Here is a 25,308-nt window from a genome sequence, read left to right as displayed (position 1 = left end):
TGCACAGGGCATTCTGGGATCAAGTTTTCAAGATAATGGAATCCATACACAACATTTCAAAAATGCGGTAAACCTGATCCTTGAAACTCCCCCTGTGCCCCCATCCACTGAGGCATCTAGATATACATATATATATATATATATATATATATATATATATATATATATATATATATATATATATATATATATTTTATTTTTTTTATTTTATTTATTTTTTTAATACTTGATGATGACATCAAGAAGAATGACAAAAAAAAATGTCCGAGCCCACAAACACCGGAATGTAAAGAAACCGTTTACAAGGTATAACAGATGGAATTAATAACACAATGAATTAAAGCTCCCTCTTTGAGGTGTGATGGGTGAGGGTTGAACAAACGGGTCATCTTTAGTTTTAAAAGCAATAATGAAGACAACCACCTTGGGTGAACGGGGAGAACCCTGCGATCCATCCATCAAAGTATGCACTGTATATGTGTATTTATGAATATGCTTTTGAAATTGGACGATAAAGCTCAAATATAAAAAAAAAAAAAAAAAAAAGGAAACGCTGGAGATCATTCAAACTGTTTTTCTCACACGAGACCCCTGGCCAGCTAAGACCGCAATATTTTTATTCCATCGAACAACCTTTACCACGGAAAAGCTTTACAATGGATGCCATTTTGAAAGATTTAAGCTTTTTAAAAAAGACGTTTTAACGGAACATATTGCACACAGTGTGTAAAATAGAACGAATATCTTTCACATACATTTACAAAACATAAAAAAATATATAAAAATAAAATAATTCCAATACTCAAACCTTTGAAATATTTACCTTAAAATAAAACAAAGAGAAAAGTTACAGCCAGGACTGATGTGCGATACCGCAGCATACAGCAAAGTGATTAAAGTCATTAAAGTGATTAAAGTGATTAAAATGATTAAAGTGATTACAGTGATTAAGGAACAGCTCCTTTCTCACAACCATTCGGGGGCAAAGGTCACGGTGATAATGGCTGGTGGTATTTACAGACATTATATCCTAAAAGAAAGACAGAAAAGTGATTTATCAGAGTCTAGAAGCAGACTGAAATATTTATAATTTTGTAAATACATCATTTGGAAAAAAAGGTGTTTGTGCGAGGGGCTTTAAATAATCACGTCACTGACAATAATGTTTATTTTTCCAGAACAGAGGGTCCATGCCATGTAACCTGAACTTTTTTTGCAAAGTGAGTGTGTGATAATCCTCAAATTGTGCTATGAAAGCCACATTACTGTAGGTTATTATTCCAGCATTACTAACAGTTCGGAACCCGAATATGAGGGCTATTAGGAATGTGAAAGCTCACACAAGCACCAGACGAGCACGCGGTGTCTGATCGTCTGGTGCTGGACGTCCTGGGGAGCAGACCTACAACGTGCGTGAGGAACCTCAGAGACCATTCAGAATTCCAACGATGACGATACGATAATGTAGATGGACTTACCTGCATATTTCACAAATGACCTCCACAAACTCAAAAATAGCTGATCATCTTTATATCTAAAGGGGCAATAGACAACCTTTTTGCTTCAACTTATTATTACAAAGTTAGTGTAATGGCTGCGTGTTCAGGTTGTTCCCTATAAGCCTCCATGTCACGATGCAATTCGAAATTCCGCCGGTACCAACACCTGGGAAAATGAAGGATTTGCGGCGGTGCGTCACAGGAAGCGCGTGGCCCAACGCGCGAACCAGTAGCGGAAAACGGCGGAAGGTGGAGCAACTGAAGTGTCAGCGGAAAGAACGCCGTTGACGTAGGAAGCAGAGAAGGCGAAGAGGGCGGTGGGACGGTCTGACGGTCGGTCTGACGGCCGGTTGGTCGGACAGTCGGACAGTTGGAGGGTCTGACGGTCAGTCTGACAGTCGGACGGTCGGACGGTCGGACGGTCTGACGGTCGGTTTATCTGATGGTCGGTTAGTCTGGCGGTCGGTTGGTTTGACGGTCGTACGGGCGGATGGTCGGACGGTCGGACCGGTCTGGGAGTCGGACTGTATGCCGGTCTGACGGTCGCTGGGATGGTCTGGAGGTCAGTATTTCAACCGTAACCCCTTTAGTGCCAAGATGGTCGTATGTTGTCATTTCAGTCACAATTTCCACAATAGGAATGAAAAGTCGCCTGTAGCTCCAGGTGAGTTTGTTTTACTACATTAAAAGGGGAGAGAAACAACGGAAACGGAACAGAGAGAGAGCGAGAGAGAGGTGAAGAGAGAGGGAGGGAAGAGAAAGAGAGAGGGAAAAGAGAGAGAGGGGGGGGACAGCTTGTCCGTAGAGAGAGCGAGAGAGAGAGAGAGAGAGAGAGAGAGAGAGAGAGAGAGAGGAGTAGAGGGACCACACAATGCAAAAAGAGGTGAGAGTGTAGAAATCTCATTTGGGTAATAATGGTGTAAGGGAACGTAGTTGATCTGTACGGATCACCCCGCCACGGTTCACGCATGTGAATCGCGGATAAATTGCAGAATATACCCATCGTAGTGAAATACAGTTTTACTGCCACTGTTCCATTTTAAAGTAATAATTCCCTGAATCTCGATGCAGAGTTGCAGTGAAAAGAATATAGACAAGACAGATGCGAGCTGTGTTTTCTCTGAAGCGCAACGATTGTGATCAAATACAATGTGTCTCGAGAGATGCGGACTTGGCTTCAAAATGGACTGTAACTCGCTTTTTTTTAATTCTGAACGGCATTTCATGAAATTGGGTTTGTTATAAACAGAAGAAATCGAACACAATTCTGAAATAAAAAATTTTCAGTTACTAGGGGCAGATTTAATCATGTTTTTTCATTCACTGCCTTCTTTAAAGGAAGAATGTCTAATTTTCAAGATTTTATTTAAACATTGGACAATCTTTAGTGTTGTTTTCATTTAAGGCCATGGGCAAAAGTTCCTTGCTTTAAGTGTTTTACAGAATAAATAGAATGCAGGGATATATTTTTCTCCCGTTCTCCCTTTGTTTTTTTTGCTGATCCGAAAAAGGATCCGATCCGTGACTCAAAACCGCGATACGATCCAAACCGTGAGTTTTGTGATCCGTTGCACCCCTATTGGGTAGTGAATGAGATGGAAAAAACAAAACTATGTAATTCATGATTAAAGCGACACTATCTCATTGTAACTTAAAATATCAGCTTCAGAATCAATTTGATGGTACACTGCCTTGTAATATGGAGAATGGTACCTCTTTCACCCCAAACGCCTGTTCTTGCACGATGTAACTTCTGTGTTTGGGTTCGAAATCGCGGGAACTGGCGTTACACTTCACGGCACCCTGCCCTTGCTTGATGTTTGGCTTTGGTAATTACCTTTTTTTTGCTTGGTAAAAATTATTTTAAAAAAAAGATAAATTGTTAACTTGCCGGTCAAAATGGCCGGTAATAATTCTCGGACAAAACAAAGACGCTCCACCTCCCCGACGGGGCGGGCGGGGAGATGGAGACGGGGCCAGCGGTGCGCCCGCCGCCCCCACCTCAGCCGATGTGCCAGGCCGAGCACATCTGGTACCTGCACGGTAGCAGGGGGCCGATCCCCGCGCGGCCCCCCTGGCGAGATCCGTGCAAAGGTGCGCTGTAACCTGAGTGTACATTATATTGAAATGAGACCGATAAAGTTCGAATTTGTCCGGTAAAACAAATAATTGTCGGACCCTGGACCGAGTTTTACGACAGTGGCGCTGAAGTGAAATTGCACTCAGAAACTGCAGGGGCGCCAAACCGCCAAACACCAAAAGTTACATAACGCCGCTTTAATGCATGTATTCTAAAATAACAAATAACTTTATTCCAACGTGCTTTAGCTTGTGTTCAGAGTTTCCAAGGAGCAGAAGGTGTGGACATAAAGAAGAGGAAAGGGTGCGGGGGCTGACTCCGAAACCGAGACAAGAAACAGACTCTCACTTGAGGGCACACGGTCCTCTTTAATGTGCAATAAAATGACCCAGATGGAACCCTGTTACAAATATGAGCCACCTGCGGAGAGGATTAAAAAACTCAACATTTGCTGCAACGCGATACAACAAAGAGCGCTCCTCAGAATGAAGCTCTGTGACCTTTTGAAATGTTGGGCATTTTCGATAACCTATTAAATATCAGTGTTCCTCCAGTACTTGTCCCACCTTTGGTCTGAGCAAGTGTCATTGTGCCGTTGGAAATGGTGGTGCTTTCTGACTCCAGTCTTCAGGGACCCCCTGTCCTGCAAGTCTTTGCCACAATCACACACCCTATATATTCAACATAATACAATACAACTGAAAACGCGTCGATTTATTTGGATCGGGAGTGCAAGTGTGGAACTTTTGAGCTGGGCATCCTGAGGTCTGGAGCTGAAAACCACGGGTGTATGAGACAGCAGCTCCATGCAGCGTTTATGTGACCATTACGTTAGTCTACCCCATTTGCTTTAAGGAAATGACCAGTTGATGTCATATTCTCAATGTAAAATTTTATTCTCTGTTCAATCATAGTTGCAATCATGAAAAAATCCGACCAAAATAACAGCCTGTCAAAATATCACTCCGTCCAGCGGCCCGAAGCTGGCAACCCTGACCGTGCAGTCTGTCAACCTGAGGAGTTTGATAATGCTGCACACTGAGCAGCCAAGGGAGCGAGAATATGCAACACGGCTCTGTCGTTTGAGCCTCGGGAAGGGTGAAAAATGTTGGTCGGGCCAGTTTGTCGTTCCCGCGATTCCAACTCTGTGCGCCTGGCTCGCTCCGTCCCAAGCCTCATGTGGTTCGAGGCGCTTCGGCTGAATCCCTCCGAGTCCGGTCAGAACTCCTGGCCTTCCGCGTAAATGCGATACATTGTAAATGAGAAATGCTTTGAACAAATCTGCATGAACTTCAAGCGCCACAACAAAAAGAAAAAAGAAAGAAAAAAAACACCCAAAAAACCTGCAGGACTCAATGAACCCCAGGAGCCACAAACATCAGAGATTCGCTCAAACTCATCGATAGCTGGAAGAAGTCGGTATGAAGCCAAAGCCCTCTGTGTCGAGAGAGGAAAGTCTTCGTACGCACGATCAGTCGACAGGGAGCTTTGAGTGTTTTAACGTAAAAAAAAATTCCCACGATCTGAGGTGCGGTTTCGGAACGAAATGTTCTCTCAAAGCATATTCAGTTGTGAATGGTTAGCAGACAATAAGGCCCTATTATACGTACCTTTTGAATTCTGTTAAATTTTGGATCGTTTCATTACCTCCGTTGTGGGCTTCGCCTCGCAAAAAAACCCGAGGACTCGGTCAAAGTTTGGAAAGGTTTTATTCATTTTGAGGAATTCACTTGGAATGACCCAGACGGATTTTCCACGAACCCGATGTACTGTAAAGCAACGGGATTGACTGGAACCTTCACAACATCCTGTCATCCAATAGACTTGGCCGAAAGGCGCCGTGGCAGTGGCATATTCATGGTTCATTGTGTAATCGAATTATTGAGTTATGCAATGAAGCAATTGATAAAAAATAATCTCATTGGAAGATTAATAAAAAAAAAAAAAAAAAAGGTTTGGCAATGCTACCGGCGGCCACGTTAGCAAAGCCTGCCTGCGTACTCTCTCAACTGGGATCTTTCAACACAGGGTAATGAACTGAGATGAATCTGCCTTCCAGGCTTCACTGAGTTAGAGCACAAGCACTCAGATTACCCCCCCCTTTGCCGAATTTAGCTGCAATGTTTAGACATTCAAGGAATGCTCACACACTCAGACACAAACACTCAACAGGTAGCCAGCCATCCATCACCTGAACTCACTCAGTACTTCACAAACACTGTGTGCTACATATTAGAATAACTAACGGCCTTAAAGGGGTAGAGCCAACCCCGTCTCACGCTTTTTCATGCTCACAGTCATGAAAAATGTTTTATTGAATCGTGTGAGCACTATTGTCCGACTTTAAGGCCGTCAATTACTGATACACCGATCAGCCACAACATTAAAACCACTGACAGGTGAAGTGAATAACATTGATCGTTCCGATGGCACCTGTCAAGGGGTGGGATATATGAGGCAGCAAGTGAACAGTCAGTTCTTGAAGTCGGTGTGTTGGAAGCAGGAAAAATGGGCAAGCGTCAGGATCTGAGCCACTTTGACAAGGCCCAAACTGTGGCTAGACAACTGGGTCAGAGCATCTCCAAATCGGCAGGTCTTGTGGGGTCTTCCCGGTATACAGTGGTTAGTACCTACTACTAAGTGCTTCAAGGAAGGACAACCGGCGAACGGGCGACAGGGTTATGACGCCCATGGCTCATTGATTCACGTGGGGAGTGAAGTCTAGCCCGTGTGGTCCGATCTCACAGAAGAGCTACTGTAGCACAAACTGGTGAAAAATCGAATACAGGCTATGATAGAAAGGTGTCAGAACACACAGTGCATCGCAGCTTGCTGTGTATGGGGCTGCGTAGCCGCAGACCGGTCAGGGTGGCCATGCTGGTGTCCACCGCTGAAAGCACCTACCATCGACACGTGAGCATCAGAAGTGGACCATGGAACAGCGGAAGAAGGTGGCCTCTTCCATTGGTGGTTTTCCTCTACATCACGTGGATGGCTGGGGTCAGAGTCCCATCCGATGGAGCATCTGTGGGATGTGCTGGAACAACGAGCTCGATCCACGGGGGCCCCACATCACAACTTCCAGGACCTAAAGGATCTGCTGCTAACGTCTTGGTGCCAGATACCACAGGACACCTTCAGAGGCCTTGTGGAGTCCATGCCTCCACGGGTCAGAGCTGATTTGGCGGCAGCTCCACAATATTAGTGGCGATAAGTGGTGGTTTTAATGTTGTGGCTTATCAGTGAATGTATCTAGTGAGTAATTGCTATGAAATCTCTTTCTTAGAATATTTTTGAGTGATGGGATTCATTGAGTTTTGACTCATGTCTGATCTGATTGAACAGCGAGCTCAAAAGTTTGCCCACAGTTATTGTGTGTTTGGCCTCACACTCGACTGGCCCTGATGATGGCTATCGTTGACTGGATGGGCTAAGCTTCATTCTCTCTCCTTCTTTCCTCAGGTTAGGGTTGGTTTTAGTAGGGTTAGTATATTTTTTTTTCCCTCTTCTAAAAATTTAGGCTAAGTGGGTGATGGTTGTTTTCACAGAAATATCATAGCGGAGTGAGCTTATAACTTTAATTGTCGCTCTTTTTCTTCTACTTTGTGTCAAATGGAAAAACCAACTAAATAGGTGCATACTGCTACCTAGTGGAAAGCGTATAGTGAAAGACTCTGTTCCGCTATACATGCAAGTGTGCATGCATCTGTGCATGCGCACCTCCTAACCCTATTCGGTACTCCTATTTATCCCAACAGCAATCCCAAAAAAAAAAAAAAAAAGCCTAATTTGTTTAAATTCTAGTTTCATAGGGAAGAAAGGGATGATTTGAAGTCAGTCGTTTCCAATGGCAACCTGCAACATTGAAAGGCGTCGGCAGCGGTGACTGTACGACACCAATTGAAGAAGAAGAAGAAGAACAAGAAGAAGAAGAAGAAGAAGAAGATGTGGAATTCAATTGACGAGTTGAGAACTCAATGCAAATGTATCGTTGCAAAAAAAAAAATACAGTAAACAATTCAGGCAAACCAATCAATCCCCGCACACTTGACCGTGAGTCAAAAATGGTTCCCAGTCAACAGTTGCTACAGGGACTTGATGAGGTGCGGACAAAAGTGAGTGTTATGTCGGTGTTTTCACAGTGGCATAAAGCATAGCTGAAGAAATGCAAACGTTTCCTCAAAAATTTTCATGGAACCATAACAGAACATTATCTTTTCAAATTGCCGCAATGTTTCCGGGAAATGTGGTTAACTTTGATAGGAGCTTATCAGAACGTTACAAAACGGCCCAAAGGGGAACCATGTGCTATCGTTGGGGGAACGTTGTGTGTTTGCTTTATGCGAGCCAAAGCCTCCCAAGAGCTTTTATGTAAAATCTCAGTGTTCAATCCAACTGATTCTTTCTGTTTTTCTTCCCCACATCACTGCAATTTTTTTTTTTTTTTTTTGCTTTCCTTCAACTTCTGGTTCTATTTTTACGCTCTCTTTCTCTCTTTCTTGCGCTCCGTCTTTCCCTCCTTCTTTTGCCACCACTGGTCGAGGAGAGATGGCACGGTGAGACCGGGTGCCTTCCAACACTGATTGGACTAGACCCCATAAGCCGTGCAGCCGCAGTGATGAAACCACAAGCGCTGCTCACCACACTCATAAATGCTTATGTCAGATGTTATGAAGTGCCCATGAGGGCCGTATGAAGGCCCCCTGTGTGCCATCTCCAATAAAGGACCCTTTTACACCCACGGCAACTCAGCAGCAGCCGAGATCTAAAAATAAGCAACACATACATCTGCATTTGAGGAATCGGTGTCTTTTTTTTCTCTTTTTTTGGGGGGGGGGGGGGTTATTGTAGACTTCCATATACCGACCGGCTGAAAAACCTTTCGGGTGAGACTTGAATGAGAATGAAAAAAAAAGATAATTTGCGTGGTTGATAGGTCCGAATCGAAGTCATTCGACACATCTTGAATGTAACACTCAAACCTTGTTTTTTTGGGGCCGTATTAAAAAAAAAAAAAAAAAAAAGGCGGGATTGAGAACACATTGGTCAGCAGTGGTGTTTTCCAAAGCAGCCCGGCACATAAATCCATCATCAGCCACCGCACGTTGACCATATTGACCAAATTATACCACTTAATTAGTGAGTTTTTTGAACGTGCCTTCCCAGGACAAAATGTGCAGAGCGAAAAAACGAAAGCGTTTTGTCGTGTTTATTTTCCGCCTCCCGCTCTTCACACCAGAAAGCCTTCCTCCGGCGTGCTTTCAGACGCTGCCGGTGCGCGGCGGGGGAGATGGATGTGATTAGGAACAGGATGAGGGACGTCTATGCGCGGTGTTGTGCATTTCGTGGTTTTTACGTAAGTTCTATAAGGCCCTCCTTTTATCTACCGCCGCCCCCCTCCTCCGCGCTCGTCTTCCCCTGCCACGGTGCCCTTCCTCTCTCCTCTCCTTCCTCTTTCTCCCCTTCGTTTCCGCAACACCTTTTTCCGCCCCTCTAATGTGACGCTTGTCAGTTAGAGGAAGTATGCGCTGTATCTGTTTGTGTTTGTGTGCGTCTCTGTGTCTATAAGGGAGTGTGTGTCCGCAGCATCTATGTACGTGTAGGTATTTGAGTGTGTGCGCGCGCGTGTGTGTGTGTGTGTGTGTGTGTGTGTGTGCGTGCGTGCGTGTGTCTGTTTTTGTGATCGAGGTGGGGTGGGGGTGGGTGGGGGGTGTCGAGAGTCTCTACTCCACGGATGTCATAATTAGGAGCCTGCATTCCGGGAATTCCTGGGAAGGTTGGACGCTCCTAGAAGGCTTTTCATCTGCTGGAGCAGCTTGGCTCGGCTCAGCCCCCCCCCAGCAACCCTCCCCCACCCACACACACACACACACACTCACACACACACACACCCCAGCCGCCAGCCGTACGGAAAAATACAACATGTTCCAACACACACCATCACAGCAATCAATTACCCCTAACTGTGGAACACACATCGTAAACAACAAATATCCAAAAACATCCTACAATTGTAACCTCATGGCAACAAGGCACACAAAGTATTTCTGACATGTTTGTTTGATCTGGGAGCCGGCCGCTAATTCACGAGCTGGCTAATTACCCTGAACGATTCCCAAATATATTGCAATGCCTTTATTTATAGAAAAGTTGAGAATTGTTCCCCGTCGCCCCCGTTCCCACGATTTTTTTTTCCAAATGGAAAAAAAAAAAAAGAAAATACAATAAAGCCCTTTATTCGTTGCAGACAGGTAGACTTTCTTACATCTGAGAGTCCAGAACCACTGTAGAGACCCGGGTGCCAGACTGGAAACAATGCCTCCGAAAAACCGAATCGTGTCAAAGAACACATTTCTAACGAGTGACCAAACAGGACGATCATTGTTCACCGAAACGTGGTCTCGCACGGTCCAAGATATTAACTAATGAATCGCAGACCGGGCCGGGGTGTGGGGTGGGCGGGTAAACCCAAAAGACTGTACGTTGGATATTGAACACCGTACTGTATATTCGAGGGCTGATACGGGGGACGACCTCTGACCTCCATCTGAGAAAAAAATGTGCTCCGACAAAGGTAGAAAGGACAGGATGGAGGAAGCGAGTAGGAAAGCATTTGATCCCCGAACTCGAAACGCACAATGCTGACCACCCCGGGCCCACCTTCACCCCTGGGAGGTAGCGTGAGAGGGCGAGAGAGAGAGAGAGAGAGAGAGAGAGAGAGAGAGAGAGAGAGAGAGAGAGAGAGAGACGATTGACGGGGTTTAGGAACCAAACGACAGCCGAGGGCCGACTTTGTTCCATCTGCGAGGGGCCGAGGGCGCGTCCTGCGACTTTTTTTTTATTCATTCGCTTCGCACGGGGCGGACATAAGTATCCAACGGACGCGCAGAGGAGTCAAGCCTTCGACACACGGCGGCTCACATGTTGCCCCGGCGGTGGAAGGGGAAGTCGCGGGAACACCGCGCGGTGGCTTGCCCTCTAGCGCACTCTTAATGAGGCAGGGACAAACGAATATCCACTCTAACACTTTCCCTCTCTACGTGCACTTCGCTGAAAACTGTCAATTATCCCCCCATGTCGTGGCTGACCTGAGTGAATGTGGGTCACGGGCCATCACCTGGTAATTACTATAGAATAAACAAGCCAAGCCGGGGGAGAAGTTTTAATGATCGCCAGGGCACCACAAAGGACCCTTCATCTCTAATGAGGGGTAAGTGTGTCATATTATGTTGTTGCGATTGTCGGGTCTGCCCAATCGTGATAAATATAGCATCCCAGGCTCCAATATTAAGGGATCGAGTAGAAATAAGCATAACCCAGAAAAGCCCCGTTTGCCTCGTTGATACCGGCCCTTACATAATAAGCCCCTTGCCCGATTCAATTCAAATGAGAATGATTAATTGCTCGCCACCCCTTTCCCCGACCATGACACTATGTGCCACCCACGGAGCCCAATGTGGCCTCATGTCTCGCACTCATTAAATGGGGCTTTTGTGTCCGAGCTGCTCGCTTTTGTCCCAGCGTGCCCACCTACCGGCGGGGTCGACCCCCGTGTCTGTGGCCAGGATGACATCACTTCTACCCTCATCGGAGCCGAAAGCAGCCAAGGTAAGGCCTCACATGGGCGGCTTTGGCTCGTCTCTTTCTCCTCTTATCACTCAATCACTTCTTTGTGCTTGGCTAGGCCCGCGGGCTTATATAGACAGTAATGAGATGGTGGACTTTGTTATCTGCCAGCGCCGTGGCAATATAATTCATACGCAGCAAATCCTATAATAGCACATTGTTTGTGGCAATTTAAGTCAGGGTCTAAGAGGTAGTGCTCCCACACCGTTTCAAAGCAGAGCTCAGAGCTGGCTGGCCAAACTGAGCCTGTAAAACTTCTCTTTTAATGAGTCAGGTGAGTTAACAGACCAGAGACAGCATTAAAAAAAACAAACAAGTGTGTGTGTGTGTGTGTGTGTGTGTGTGTGTGTGTGTGTGTGTGTGTGTGTGTGTGTGTACACGCGCACATGTGTGTTTGTGTGTGCGTGTGTGTGTGTGCGTGTGTGTGTGTGTGTGTGTGTGTGGGTCTATCGGTCGGAGGAGATCGCAAGAAATCGCGAGATCGCAATAAAGTATTGCATCTGAAGACTACTGGCAACCGTCCTGAATTAAATACACAAAGTACCGTACAAGTAAGGTCCCATACGCACACAAACACAACCTAACCAGGGTTTGCTGAGACAGCAACAACAAGATAGGTTCCTTCTGTGTGTGTGTGTGTGTGTGTGTGCGTGCGTCTACACATGGACACGCACATTCTCGACGTGCTTGCTCACACACTCCTAAGAACAGCTCCAGTTTCCTCGTCGCCTCTCATCCTCAGGTCTTTCACGATCACCGGTCACATGACCAGCCGGCATGTGACTGTGTAGTATGATATACCGTAAGCCTCCAACCATATTGGTTTTTTTTTCGAGGTCAGCCGTTCCTCAGTATCCAAATTTTGTTGTCAGAGTCACGTCCCAGCTCGGGTCAAGGCTCTTCATGCAGAGCGGCTTGGCATGTTTCGGGAATGTGTGTAAACTGGCAACATTAACTGATTTTAAAGAGGCCTCCTGTCCTGAAAAGTGACCTTCCCCGCCCACTCAGGCGCTTTTCCACCGCGCGGAACCGAACCGACTCGACTCGACTCGGCTCCATTTGGTACCAGGTACTCCGTTCTCCGCTGCAGACAGTAACCCCTCGCGCCACGCACAGGAACAATGGAGGCTGTCGAACGTGGCCGTGTTCTCGATTCTCGGTGTCCGGCCATATCAGCATTTCTGGTTTTCTCGGCATCCTTTTTTTTTTTTTTTTTTTCTTATTTCTAAGCTTTCTAAAAAAAATGAAAAATAAATCCTCACTCTACGAACTCTCTGCTGCGATCCCCGTTTCTCCAGACGAAAAAACCTATAATAACAGTGTGCTTTTCTTTTATAATCGCAGATGTATTTATTTTCCTTATTGGATGAACGGGGGAGACTCAGTCACTAGCCACTTCTCAATACCAAGTAGGCGAAGTCCGGACTTGCAGACTTGGTAGTTCAGACTTGGCAAGTTCGACTCGGGAGTACAGACTCCCGGGGACGGGAGGACGCAGGACGGTCATTCTGCGAAATGCATTGTGGGATACTTGGCTGTCCCAAGTCCACACAAGTCACCACCGATGCATCCTCGATAAAATGGGCGGAGCAAGTCCACATCCGGGCATTTGGACTGGACTTGGCTTGATGCGTACTTTGAATTGGAACAGTACTTGGGCTGCGACTGATGACGTTTCACATGTCCACAAGAACACAAGTACGGACAAGAACGCAGATTGAGAAGGGGCCGCTTTCTTACCCTTCGTCGCGCGATGATGACACGGCCGCGCGAAGTCGCCGTGACGATTCTCTCCGACCCATCTGCGGCGTTTTCACGTGACCTTTTGGCATCGCCTCAGCTCGCTCGGAAACTCCACAGGAGGCGATACCAAAAAGAATATACAAATAAATAAATAAATAAAACACCGGGTACCAGGTACTCTCCGCAACTTTTGCCCGATGGAAAAACCGAAAAAGGCGAGCAGAGTCGAGGCGAGTGGAGCCGGTTCCATGCGGTGGGAAAAGCGCCAGAGTTCAGAGTCATTTTATTCGTTTACCACTCGCCAGAGCCCTGGGCGGCCCAACTCAGAACATATGTCTGCTTTCTGTATGTTTACAATACACCAGTCAAGGAGAATGAATGTTACTGCTGTCAATTCATACTTGTCTATTTTCTGGAGAGCGTCATAATCTCAGAGACATCTTTGCAGTGTGTTTAGAAATGAGGCAGATGTCTTGGTGGTGTGGTCTAGATGACCATTAATTATAAATGATCTTCCTGTAATGCTAGAAATATTAACCCCTCGGCCTATGAACGACCAATAAAATCCTGTTTCATTCGGCACACACAAGCCACCTCCAAATTAGAACCCAGTGGAACGCCGAAAGCGGCAGTCCATAAGATCGTCGGCGTTGCGTGGATCACAGCAAGGCACCAGAATTCCTTTACAAACTGCAACGTTTTGTTTTTTGTTTGTTTTGTTTTTTTCCAACATCCACGTTTATTCTCATCCTCACACTAGGTTCAAATAATTTTCTCGTAAGTATGCCTTCTTCTGATCGATCACATATGCCCTTTTTTTGTGAACGTTCAGTGACCACAGCGGCTACCTTGTAATTCTTGTATGTGCCCGTGGTGGACCCCGCCACCGGCAAATTGACACGGCGTATAGAGGAGCACATGCATAACACACGAAAACATTGAATTGCTGCTTCTTATAAAAGTGGCATCTAAATGAAGTGTCGAACATGATATTTCACGACGAAATAATCTCACGGATTACCACTTTAAACGGTGCATGCGCCTCGCCTCGGAACAATGCATTGCGTGAGCGCTGGTCCTCCATCTGGTTATTTTGAGGCGGCGTCTGGAGGAGCTGCAGAAATAAACGTGGCTGCATCCTTGCCGTTTCCAATCCCTTGGCGTTCGCTGAAGTGACTTACCAGCCTGCGGTGCAGCGCGCAGCGCCGATTGGGCCGCGTCGAGGGTGTGTCCGCAGCGTGGGTAGCTTTTAACAGACGTGAATTGAGCCGGAGATTCCAGTTCGTGGCGGGCACGGCCGGCTCCTTTTGCCCAGGAGCGAGTGGGTTAATCCCGGCGAGACTCGATGCCTGATTGCAATTGACTGAATCAAGTCTGCAGGATCAGATTTTTCCCTGCAGACTAAACACAATCTATAGTCTTAACTTCCTACATTTTTTTTTTCCCCCTCCATAGATCTTCATCTTAACGACGACTGTACAGTGGTTCTCGACTCCTGGTCCGGGGACCCCCCCTACGGGTCCGTGGAAAGTTTCCAGGGGGTCCCTCGGCAAAAAAAAAAAAAAAAAAAGATGAATAGTTTAACTTAACCATTATCACATTATATCACGAGTGTTTTGATTATAGTTTAAATGTCACCACCCTAACTAAAGTATACGACGGGTGGAAGTTTGGACGAAATGTTCTGGGTTTTTTTCTTGCAAGATCTGCACTTTATTGTCCGCCAAGTTGAAGACGTTAAGCCAGGGGTTCCCAAACTCCGTGTCCCCCTGGGGGTCTGTGGAGCTATTGCATGGGGGGTCCGCAGCCAAATGATTATCTTTTTAGATTGTAATATATATATATATATATATATATATATATATATATATCATTATTTTTCACACGGTATATAAACTCGCCCTTGCTAAGGAATTGTATTTCCTTTTTGTAAGATTTTTACCTTTGCACTTGGAAGATTTTATTTTTATTTCATTTTTTTTTCTGTAGGGGTGGGGGCGGCGGCGGGTGTGGTGGGGGGGGGGGTTTCCCTGCAACACAACAGCTTGACTAATCTCTAACAAATGAAGAGTTTGTCGCAACTGACTTGAAATTCATCATGAATACTTCGGCTCACATAGCTCCACACTTTCCGCTGGCCACGCCCCCTCGGCCCCGGGGCCGCGGGATGTCCGGCCCCCTGATTGGTCGAGCGGCGCGAGCCGACAACACCTGCTTAACTCCTTCATCTGGAGTGACACCCGGGCAGAAATACAGGCAGCATCCCTCCCCACGCACACTCTGCGCTCCCACGTACACGGACACGGACGCACCGCGCCACGGCACCCCGATCCGATCCGAGCCGCGAGGGGGGACCCGGATCGCTGGAAACACAATGTGGGTGAAGCTGCTCACTGCGCTGCTGGTCGTGTCAGTTTTTGGGTCGGATAATATGGACATTCACCACGACGCCCCCCTGGAGAAGCCCGCCAGCCAGAAGGGACGCCTGTCCCTCCAGAACACAGGTGAGGAACCGGGGCTTTTTTTTTTTTTTCCCTGATTGGGACTAGGGCTGGTCTGCGGAGAGAACCGGAGAGAATGGGGTCGAGTTGGTCTCCGCACGTGTTTCTGTGGCAGTAAATGGAGGCATGCATGTGGGGGCAGCCGGTTTGGTGGCGTGGTCCGCCTTTCTCGGCCATTCTGTTAAAAAAAAAAAAAAAAAAAAAAAAAAAAAAAAAAGAAAAAACTTGGGACCTTATTATATACAATATTCTCCCCTTTCTAATAACGAAGAAACTGGATATCTTGTAAATACAGGCGGATGGGAATTCAATATGTTAGTAAACTATTAATAGATAAGGCACAAGGTAATGAATACGGCAGCAGCACGTAGGTGCGTGTGTGCCCGTGTGCGGGTGTGTGTGCGTGTGTGCACGCGCACGCGCGCGGCTGTGCGCGTTTGGGTGTAGTATAGAACACCGCTCGGTAGATTGTGTGAATAATAGAGTACTGGATGTACATGCACAATACTACTGAATTACGTAGTGACACGAATGCAAATATAAGTGACTTGTGCAGGTAAGCAGAGAATTTAATGATTGATTGTTTGAATGAATGATTGATTGATTGATCGACTTTTCCCCTTGGGGAAATGCTGCTTGCAGTACAAAACATCTCGTGCAGATAGACATAAGACAGCAAAAGACACATATCAAAAAGAAACGGTGGCTCCATCTTGTTGGAGAGGGGTCAATCCATTGTATAAGTCCAATAAGTCAATCCATTGTACAGTATTTGCTCTAGCGATCACAAATTGCCGTTTATTCATTGATCACCATCTGATCAACCTTTCCAAAGCATGCACAAAGCACATGTGCTTTGTGCACCACTCCAGACATCACACATCATACACACGGGACTGCTTTTAATCTGAAACCTGCATTAAATAATTAAGTGAGAATTAAATTATGTTTCCATCCCAGACAAAAAAAAAGTGGAGACAAATCCACAGCAGGTTTCCACAGGAGACTCCATGGTAACACCACTGTGTAATTCAATGCACGTTGCGGCCAGCTCGTAGGCCCACGATCCAAGCACATTCCCATGATGCCAACACAAGCACTGCCTGCAGCAGCTCACTTTTCCTGCTCCCCTAAAGTTCAACCCAGTGCCTACACACACTCCCTCCCCTTTGCAACACCAACAGATGCTCTTTGTTGATCATCATAACCTCCCCAATAAATCACACTTAATACGCAGTGGCTGTGACCAAATCCAATCAATCAACCTATAAGGACGTTTTCTCACGCCCATCAGTTAGTAGCTCTGAGGTGAAATCACTCGTGTAATTATATTAGGCTTAAGTCAACAGTTTGTCATCAGGGGGATTTGGCATAACCTCGCAATATTAAACGTGCAATATAAAAACGTGTGTGTTCGCTTCAACGTTGTCTAGACGACGTGACACTAACTCCACGACACTCGGTTAGAGAGCTCCTCTGCATGAAGTCAGATTTCGTGTTTCCTAATGTACACTGTCAGACTGCAATTTGGGGTTGCAACAGCCTTTCCCTCTCTTTTCATCATGATTCCTGTCCACTATCATTTGTTTTATTCCTGTCCTCCAGAGCTACCCTAAAAGGCAGAAGGACACTTAGGGGAAAGCCCGTTGTATGAAAATCTATAAGGCGAGCCAGAGTCAATGTTTTCATTTATGTCCCAATCGCAATACATTTTTCTCTCACTGACCATATCCAGGCTTTTACACCTGCGGATTTAACTATTCTAAAAGAAGAGAAGCGGTTTAGCAGCATCTTATCTATGGAAGAATATGAAGTAATGTAAAAGCTCTGTTGAAGCGTTGTCGTCGATATACAGCTGTGCATTAAAACCCCTTTTCAACCGTTTCCGTGATGCGACAGCCTTGTGTTGATACACAATTTATACACGGAAAATGAAAATGTTTGTTTTACCTACGCCCGAAGTCAGGGCTGTACCTGCCTCTGCAATGCACCATCCTATCTCAATATTATTTGGTAGAGCAGATGGATTCTGGTGCAGAATGACACAGTAATAGCTCTGTCACCAAGTGTTGCTCTGCAGGAACCCCCTCAGCTCTGGAAATCATAGTTCTCTCCCGACCTCCGGATCCACTCCTCCCCCTTATGCACGTACCCCCCCCCCCCCCCACCTTCATGAGCACACACACACACACACACACACACACATGAATGCACGCACGCATGCACACACACACACACACACACACACACACACACATACACTGGTAAACAGAAAAAAAAGATAATAAGCCTGTGCACAGAAAGGATGACAAGGTCCCTTATGGAACCATTCCTCCCTCTCTCTTGCTCTCTCGCTCTCGCTCTCCCTCTCTCTCTCGCTCTCTCCAGCTGAGATCCAGCACTGCCTGGTTAACGCAGGGGACGTTGGCTGCGGCGTGTTTGAATGCTTTGAGAATAACTCCTGTGAAATCCGAGGGCTGCAAGAAATCTGCATGACCTTCCTGCACAATGCCGGAAAGTTTGATTCTCAGGTAAATAAATGAACTTGATTTGAGGCGTGTCCGCCAAGTCACGTCGCTTCCCTCCTCAGAAAAGTCATGCGAACACACATTCGCGCGACACATTCTCCACCCGGCAAATACGGGTTTTTGAAAAAAGCACAATCGTTAATACTGAGAATCTGATGGTCCCGTCACGTAGGACTGGAAGCTGTTTTGTCACGGCCAGGGACAGATCAATACACCCTATTTCACCAATTCACATTACAGCCAAAGAAATGCATTGCCATGCCTCAGTTGCAAAGCCATGTTATAATACAGGAGTTAGAATAATGCAGTAGCTATTACAAAAATGTTTTCTTGCCTTTGCTTGACTCCACATGTGCGCTGATGTGTGTCTACATGTATTTTTGGGGGTCGCGTGAGCAGGGGAAGTCCTTCATCAAAGATGCTCTGAAGTGCATGGCCCACGGCCTCCGCCACAAGTTCAGCTGCATCAGCAGGAAGTGCGGGTCCATTAAAGAGATGGTGTTTCAGCTTCAGAGAGAGTGCTACATGAGGCACAACCTCTGCTCCGCCGCTAAGGAGAACGTTGCCGTCATGGTGGAGATGATCCATTTTCAAGACCTCTTCCCCAAGGGGTGAGTCGTTGGCGCTGCCTCCCCTTCTGACGGCCTCTCCGGCTGTATCCCTGGAACTTGGGTCCACCTTGTATTTCTCTGGTTTCTCATGTTTTGTCTGTGTGACCCCCCCCCCCTCTTCCCAGTCCCTACGTGGAACTGGTGAACATCCTCCTGGGCTGTGGAGAGGAGGTGAAGGAGGCCCTGACACGGAGCGTCCGGCTGCAGTGTGAGCAGAACTGGGGCGCCCTGTGCGACAGCCTGAGCCTCTGCTCGTCCCTCACCCCGGCCCCCGCCGGCCCCTCGGCCTCCGAGCACCGCCGCCCGGCGCCGTCCCACCCCGAACCGGAGCACCCCCGCCCGCCGCGGCAAGGCGACAAGCCCAGCAAGGGGGGCTTCAACGCGCACCCCCGCAACCGCAGCCAGGGAAGCCGCCGCCAGAGCCCGGAGGCCGGAGTGGCGGCGGAGCAGGAGGACCCCGAGGCCGCCGACATCCGGAGGTGAAACCGCAGGTGACTGCCCCGACGCCTGACCCGGAAATCACGGAAAACCCTCGCTGACATCTACATGATCATACACACAAACACACACACACATACACACACACACACACACACACACACACACTCGTGCACTACACGGAAATTTCTTGAACAGGCTGAGCAAAAAGGAAACAAACTCACCTCTTCTGTCCTGATTCCTCCCTCTCCAGTCATTCCAGTAGCCCCCAAATGGTAAAAGAAACTTGCAGGGTAATTGTGGTGTAGCTTATGTCGTTATGCCAGATTGTAGGCCACATTTTTTTGTTTTTGTTTGTTTGTTTGTTGTTTTTTTTTTTTTGTTTTTTTTGTTTATTATTGAATAATTATTGTTATTATCATGATTATTTCAGTTGTTAAGAAAGTTTTGGCTCGAGTATAGCAGTTTCAAATCATACTTACTGTAAGGTTTGATCAAATTTGTATTATTTATTTTATCCTTTATGCAATGTTGAAATATGAAAATGTACATAGAAATATACTTATCTATATTTATATAAACCTGTATAAATACAGTTACCATATGCAATACTAGTACACTATATACAAACTAGTATATAGTGTACCTTCTGTCGGTGTCCTCTCGGTATTGCGCCCGTCCCACATTAGTCTGTAGATATGTAACATACACCATTTGTTGTTTCAAAATGGGAATGTGTATTGTAATTATACAGTAGATACTTGATGATTAAATACAAATTGTACAGGTTTGAAGTCCAGTTCTGGCACATATTATTTGCTGTGCGGGAGGTTTACCGGCCCAACAAGCCAGAGGATTTGTACACTTTGTACACGTCACTCCAGACAGGAAGGAATCACATCAGACATCGTCCTACGACTCCGGACGGGATCTCACAAAAGCTGGAAAATAAAAAAAAAAATACGCTGTTAACTGTGATTTCATCAAACACCACTTTCTGTAGCTGCTCTAAAGTCAATGCATAGGAAACCAACTCATTACAGTAACAGTGACATATTTGAATGCAATGTTTTTCCTGTTAGTGCTACTAAAAAATATAGAATACTTGGTTATAAGATTAACAAACTATGATTACTAGAAGTCTACGGTCGACTGGACGGTCTTTGTCAGTGGAGTAGCTTCAGAAACCATTTGATGACATTGCAATATAAGTGTCGGTGTTCCCCTAACTTGACGGTCAAGAGTATTCATTGTGTTTTAAGTGTCGGCCTTATCCTTACGTCGGTCGCCATCACCAAATGGCAGGAAGCAGAACGAGTACAAACTTGTGTCGGTTCAAACTCCCGTTGCATCAAGGTGCCTCCGTCGACCTCCTCCCTGTGATTTTCAAATGAACGGATTATTTTGGGACTCAGATGTTTCGGTAGACTCAGAACTTTTTTTGGGGTCTACATCGCACCACAAAAGATGTACAACTTGCACTTTGTATGATTATCTTTTTTGCGTTTCGCTGGTGGTTCCGCCTTGCAGCCCTCTCCTCGCCCCAGCAAACAAATAATTGCAACGACTTTATTTTATTTTATTTTATTTTTTTCCTGTTTGTACTTCGCCGGAACACAATCCCCCGCTCCCTCCGCTTACTCCGTGAGACCAAATGTAACTTTTTTTTTCTTTGGCCTTATTAATCTATTCTGGTGATCCACCCGGCCGGGAGAAGCCCAGACAGAGGAGCGCTTCTCCGGCTTCTCCAAATTAGCCTTTATTCCTCTGCAAGCCCGGCTGAGGTCAAGGGAGACATGGAGGCATGCTTTTGTCCCCTTTAGAACCGCAGGCAGCGCAGCGAGGACCCAGGAACTGGGTTAAATCCACACGTAGGGGCCTTGGCGCTGTTATTCTAAATGTTATATTTACCAAGGCCACCAGAGAATTCCTCTGGGCCTCGGCCAGCAGGCAGCCGCATAGGAAAGCACAGTAGACCAGATGGGGCAGAGAGCTTCGCCCACTGTTTATGGTTTTATTATGATTTGATTTTGTGGCGACTTACCTCCTCTTCTCCTCCTGGGGTTATTTCACCCCCCATCCCCCTTTCAGGTTAAAGGACACTTTACCACCATGTGACCGTTTCAGGGCAGTCCCAAGCTTGCACAAAATGACATCGATGGCATATCTTTCATCACATGTTGTACTGTAGAGCACTCACTGCTTCACGAAATCAGAGGTTTACATGTTGTAGCTTGTCAAATGGGTTTTAATTGTATTTTGTCGAGAGAAAAAAAAAATTATACACAGTGTCGTAAGATTTGACTACGTTTTACCCCAGATCAATCAAAGACTGTTCTGAGCAACAGGGGTGAAATTCATCACCAAGGCTTTACGGCTTCTGTTGACCACCTTTTCTGTCCAGTTTTAACGTTGGAAGTTGGGATTTCTATGAATTCCCAGTACAATTTACAAGGCATAAGCTAATCCTGATAAGAATGTACTGTAAGTTTGTAAATGGACAATCTTTTTGAGTCTGCAGATTTGATATGGCTCTTGTTATATTGCAGTATCTTGAATGAGTTTTTGCTTTCTTTTGTTTTAAGTGGAAAATAAACTAACAATGTCTCTGTTATGTAGTGGTCGATCCCTCGCTGCATTATTTTGTTCCCTCTTTTATTATGCGTCGAGAACTTTCACCAGTCAACGAAGAACATGGTATGTGGGGTCGTAAAGATTATGAAAGCCACAGGGCCTACATTACTATAACCCCTATGGGCTTCTGAATATAGATGTATCTTCTTATCATTAAAACATTGTTGTCCGTATTTTGTTTCTCTCACCGTGGTTGTCGCCGATTCCTAGAGGTCAAAAATCTTCATTTGACGTTCTCCCTCCGTTCTGACACTGAGGTACAGGCTGTGTTTTAAGTCTCATGGATTGAAACTATTCACCCCATTGACAGGCCTGAGCATTTCCATCGGCGGCTCCGGACTGCGTGCGACGCGTCGGGTCTGTCAAGGGGTGCCCGGTTTTATGAGTTGCAAAAAAACACTGTTTATCTCCTCAATAAACATTTAGACAACACTTAGACTCTTTAACTCATTCTTAGGTTTTTTAAGGTCATATTTGGTGTCCAAATATAGGGCTCTATAACACGGATTTTCTCAAAATCTGTATTCGATTGATAGTGTTACAGGGATAATGATTATAAATACCTATTGCTGGTGCACTATTCTATTGAACGAGAGCAGGTCCAGAATTTTGCATTTTCGTGTAGTAATATCAAATTACCACTAGGTGGCGACATCTCTCAGCTAATTGCTATGAAGGCAAGAAACCGAGAGATAGACAGACAGACAGACAGACAGAGAGAAAGATAGATAGATAGACAGACAGACAGACATATATATTGATAGATAGATAGATAGATAGATAGATAGATCAACTCACATCAAAACAAGCGTCAATATAATAAAGTAATAATAATAAATGTAATATAAATGCAATATAAATGCAATAAACAAATATGTGTCCGATAGGATAAAAGATCAGCTGAGAGATGGTTTCATAGTACCATACATATATTTGGATATTAGGTCGGTAGGTAAGCAGGGTCAGAGGTCAACCAACCACAGTGGCAGGTAGAAAACTCAAATCTACCAGCCTAGTTTATGATAATACATCACCCTTATTTATATGAATAGTCTACTTAGAAAGCTGCTCTTTATCATCCACTCGAGAGCCAATATCAAGCCAGCTCCCTCTATACATATAAACACCAACGTAGAGCTTTGTATTACTATTGAAATAGTCATTTTAATCATAGTATGCAGGTTGCAGTGGAAAACATGTGATCAGGTCCGGAGAGAGGGTCAAGGGGCAGCAGGAGGGGAGGAACCTGAGACGGGTGTTGGGGTGGTTTGTGAATAGCCACTGAGGTGTCCTAGTGTGAACTAATGAATAAATGAGTCGGCGCATGAGGTTCCGTGGATGAATCATTTAAGAAGCTTTGGTAGAAAAGGGCCCGCACCTCCGTTTCTCCTTGGCCCTGTTAGCGATTGTTAGGTCCATGGACGACTGGATGGATTATTAACTATAGTTCAAATTAAAAAAAAAATAAAAAAGAAACCATATACAGTGTTTCACTGATCACGTCAACCTGTTGGCAGGGGTGCCGCTGCCGCCTGGGATTTTGAGCCCCATAAGGATTTTGTGGCGCTTTTTTTGTTTCGTTCAATTAGGAAACGGAGAAAAATAAATATATCTAAAATAAAAACACACAAATTGTGTTTGTTGTATTTGGAGACGGGGACGTGCAGCGGAGAAAATATGTGTCGGTGCTGCCCCATTTAAGCCAGAGCTCACAGCTCGAGCCAGAGCTCGCGGACAAAGTTTGCGCCATAAAAACGTACCAACTGTTCTAATAATTTTAAGGGCCCCCGTCAGTAGCATTCCCTTTGAATCGTCCTACCCCCCCCCCCCCCCCCCCCCCCATACGGCCCCGCTGCCTATTGGTGCAACTCGTCAAACAGGAACCTCCACTGCAGCCTGGTTTCCCCCGGGGAAGCGCAGGGTGTTGCACTGTTGAAGAAACCTGCTGACACAGCTTTGCTCAAGCAAAGTTACGTTCAGACACATTTTTATTTTTATTATTCTATTATGTTCACCAGATTAGAGAATTCTGTAGCACACACACACACACACAGAGCCTGACGGAGGCCACAGAATTGTTAAATAGAGTGTGTGCATGTGACATTGGCAAAGCGCCACTTCTCTATTTGGGAAGTATCGCGAACGAGAAAAAGGCAAAGAGGGAAGGCTTGTCAAAACAAAATGTTGTTGGTAGATCTTCTGGGCTCCAGTTGTGCTTTTGTGAGCGGGATTCGGGAAATGTATGTGTTGTGCACGGTTTGAAAGAAACTACACGTGTCCTTTAATGCTACACAGCACGACAGTTCCTCCTAGAACTGGAGCCTGTTATGCAGAAGAAAAAAGAAAAAAGGAAAATGGAAACTTGTGGCTGAGACATATCATTGTGTGGTTAAACTACCCTGACTGGCCCTGCAGCATGGGGGGATGGGGCGGGGTGTCGCAGGCTACAGAATATAGAAAAGTCTTCTTTTGAAGATGTGTGGTGTCTCACATGATCACTCTCCCCACTGACTGATATCCCCCTTTTAAAAGGCATCTACTGTCTCCGCAGCTCGTATTGTGGAACCTCTCTCTGCACATGAATATCTGCTCCTGCCGTTGCAGGTTGGTTGTGAGGACGCTGAGGCCTCAACGTTTGCCGTCCTCAGTATTTGCATGTGTGCAAATGTCAGCGGTCTATACATTTAAGCGCAGGCTGTATTACGTGTGCGAGTGTGTGCACACGCGGGACGGGCATGGAGATGGGATAGCAAGGCAAAATACATCGAGCTATCAAGCTTGATTACGGGCTGAAAATAGCAGCAGCTTATTTTAATGAGATTGCAATGCGACGCTTTGCAGTGGGCTCAATTTGGAGCTAGGGGACAGGCCTGCTCGGCCCAGACACTCAAAAATGACTTTGATCGGGCGCCGACTCGAGAACTTGAGACTAGAGACTCTATCTATCTATCAGCGTATCAATCAATCAATCAATCAATCCGTTGTCTGTCTGTAGGCCTATATGTACCAATCCATCCCTCATGATTATTTGTTGATGAACGGTTTAAGATAAATAAGATAAAAATATATAGAATAAAATACAATAAAAATACATTGAAATAAATGGAATAGATAGAAGGAATATGCCTATTTATATACAGATATGTGCATTTAAAGTGGCATGTGAATGTGAATTAAAGTGGCATGTGAATGTGAATGTGAATAGAGTGAGGTAGCGTTTGGGATAATACAGCACAGTATACAACAGTACGGCGCAGCAATACGGCATCACGAACAACCCTGAACAGTGACACAGTATGCGGTACAGTATGCTACATAGAGTACAGTAGGTAGTGGAGCCTAGTGTATGGCTCAGTTGGGACCCCCTGGTGAGGTCAGATTCTGTCTCTGTCTGAGATTCTGTCTTTGCGGACTATATAATATCACTTTTTTTTTTCCCTCTCTTTTTTTTTCTCCGCAGATTTATTGTTTAAAAAAAAAAAAAAAAAAAAAAAAAACTGCTCCGCAAAACACCTTAAAACACCCTCTCCCGAGCGCCCATGGAGCCAGGCCTCCATATTTGGGAGCGTAACGTCCTCGACGCATTTGTCGTTCATTAAAAAAAAAAAAAAAAAAAAAAAGGATAGTTGCGGCGGGAGGCGTGGCCTC

General features: G+C 45.7%; 1 protein-coding gene across 1 annotated transcript; it reads left to right on the top strand.

Moving 5' to 3' along the window:
- The first annotated feature begins 15,307 nt into the window (after window positions 1–15,307).
- On the top strand, window positions 15,308–21,966 carry LOC307236064 (stanniocalcin-2-like). The gene is made up of 4 exons (XM_080008346.1): window positions 15,308–15,452; window positions 17,838–17,980; window positions 18,377–18,588; window positions 18,714–21,966. The coding sequence occupies exons 1-4, from the start codon at window positions 15,323–15,325 to the stop codon at window positions 19,069–19,071; spliced, it is 843 nt and encodes a 280-aa protein (XP_079864472.1). The 5' UTR covers window positions 15,308–15,322; the 3' UTR covers window positions 19,072–21,966.
- Window positions 21,967–25,308: the final 3,342 nt, after the last annotated feature.

Source organism: Zeus faber, assembly GCF_960531495.2.
Source record: "Zeus faber genome assembly, chromosome: 10".
NCBI classification, from domain to species: Eukaryota; Metazoa; Chordata; class Actinopteri; order Zeiformes; family Zeidae; genus Zeus; species Zeus faber.
Note: the sequence above shows the minus strand (reverse complement) of the source record. Positions and strands in the feature narration are given on the sequence as shown.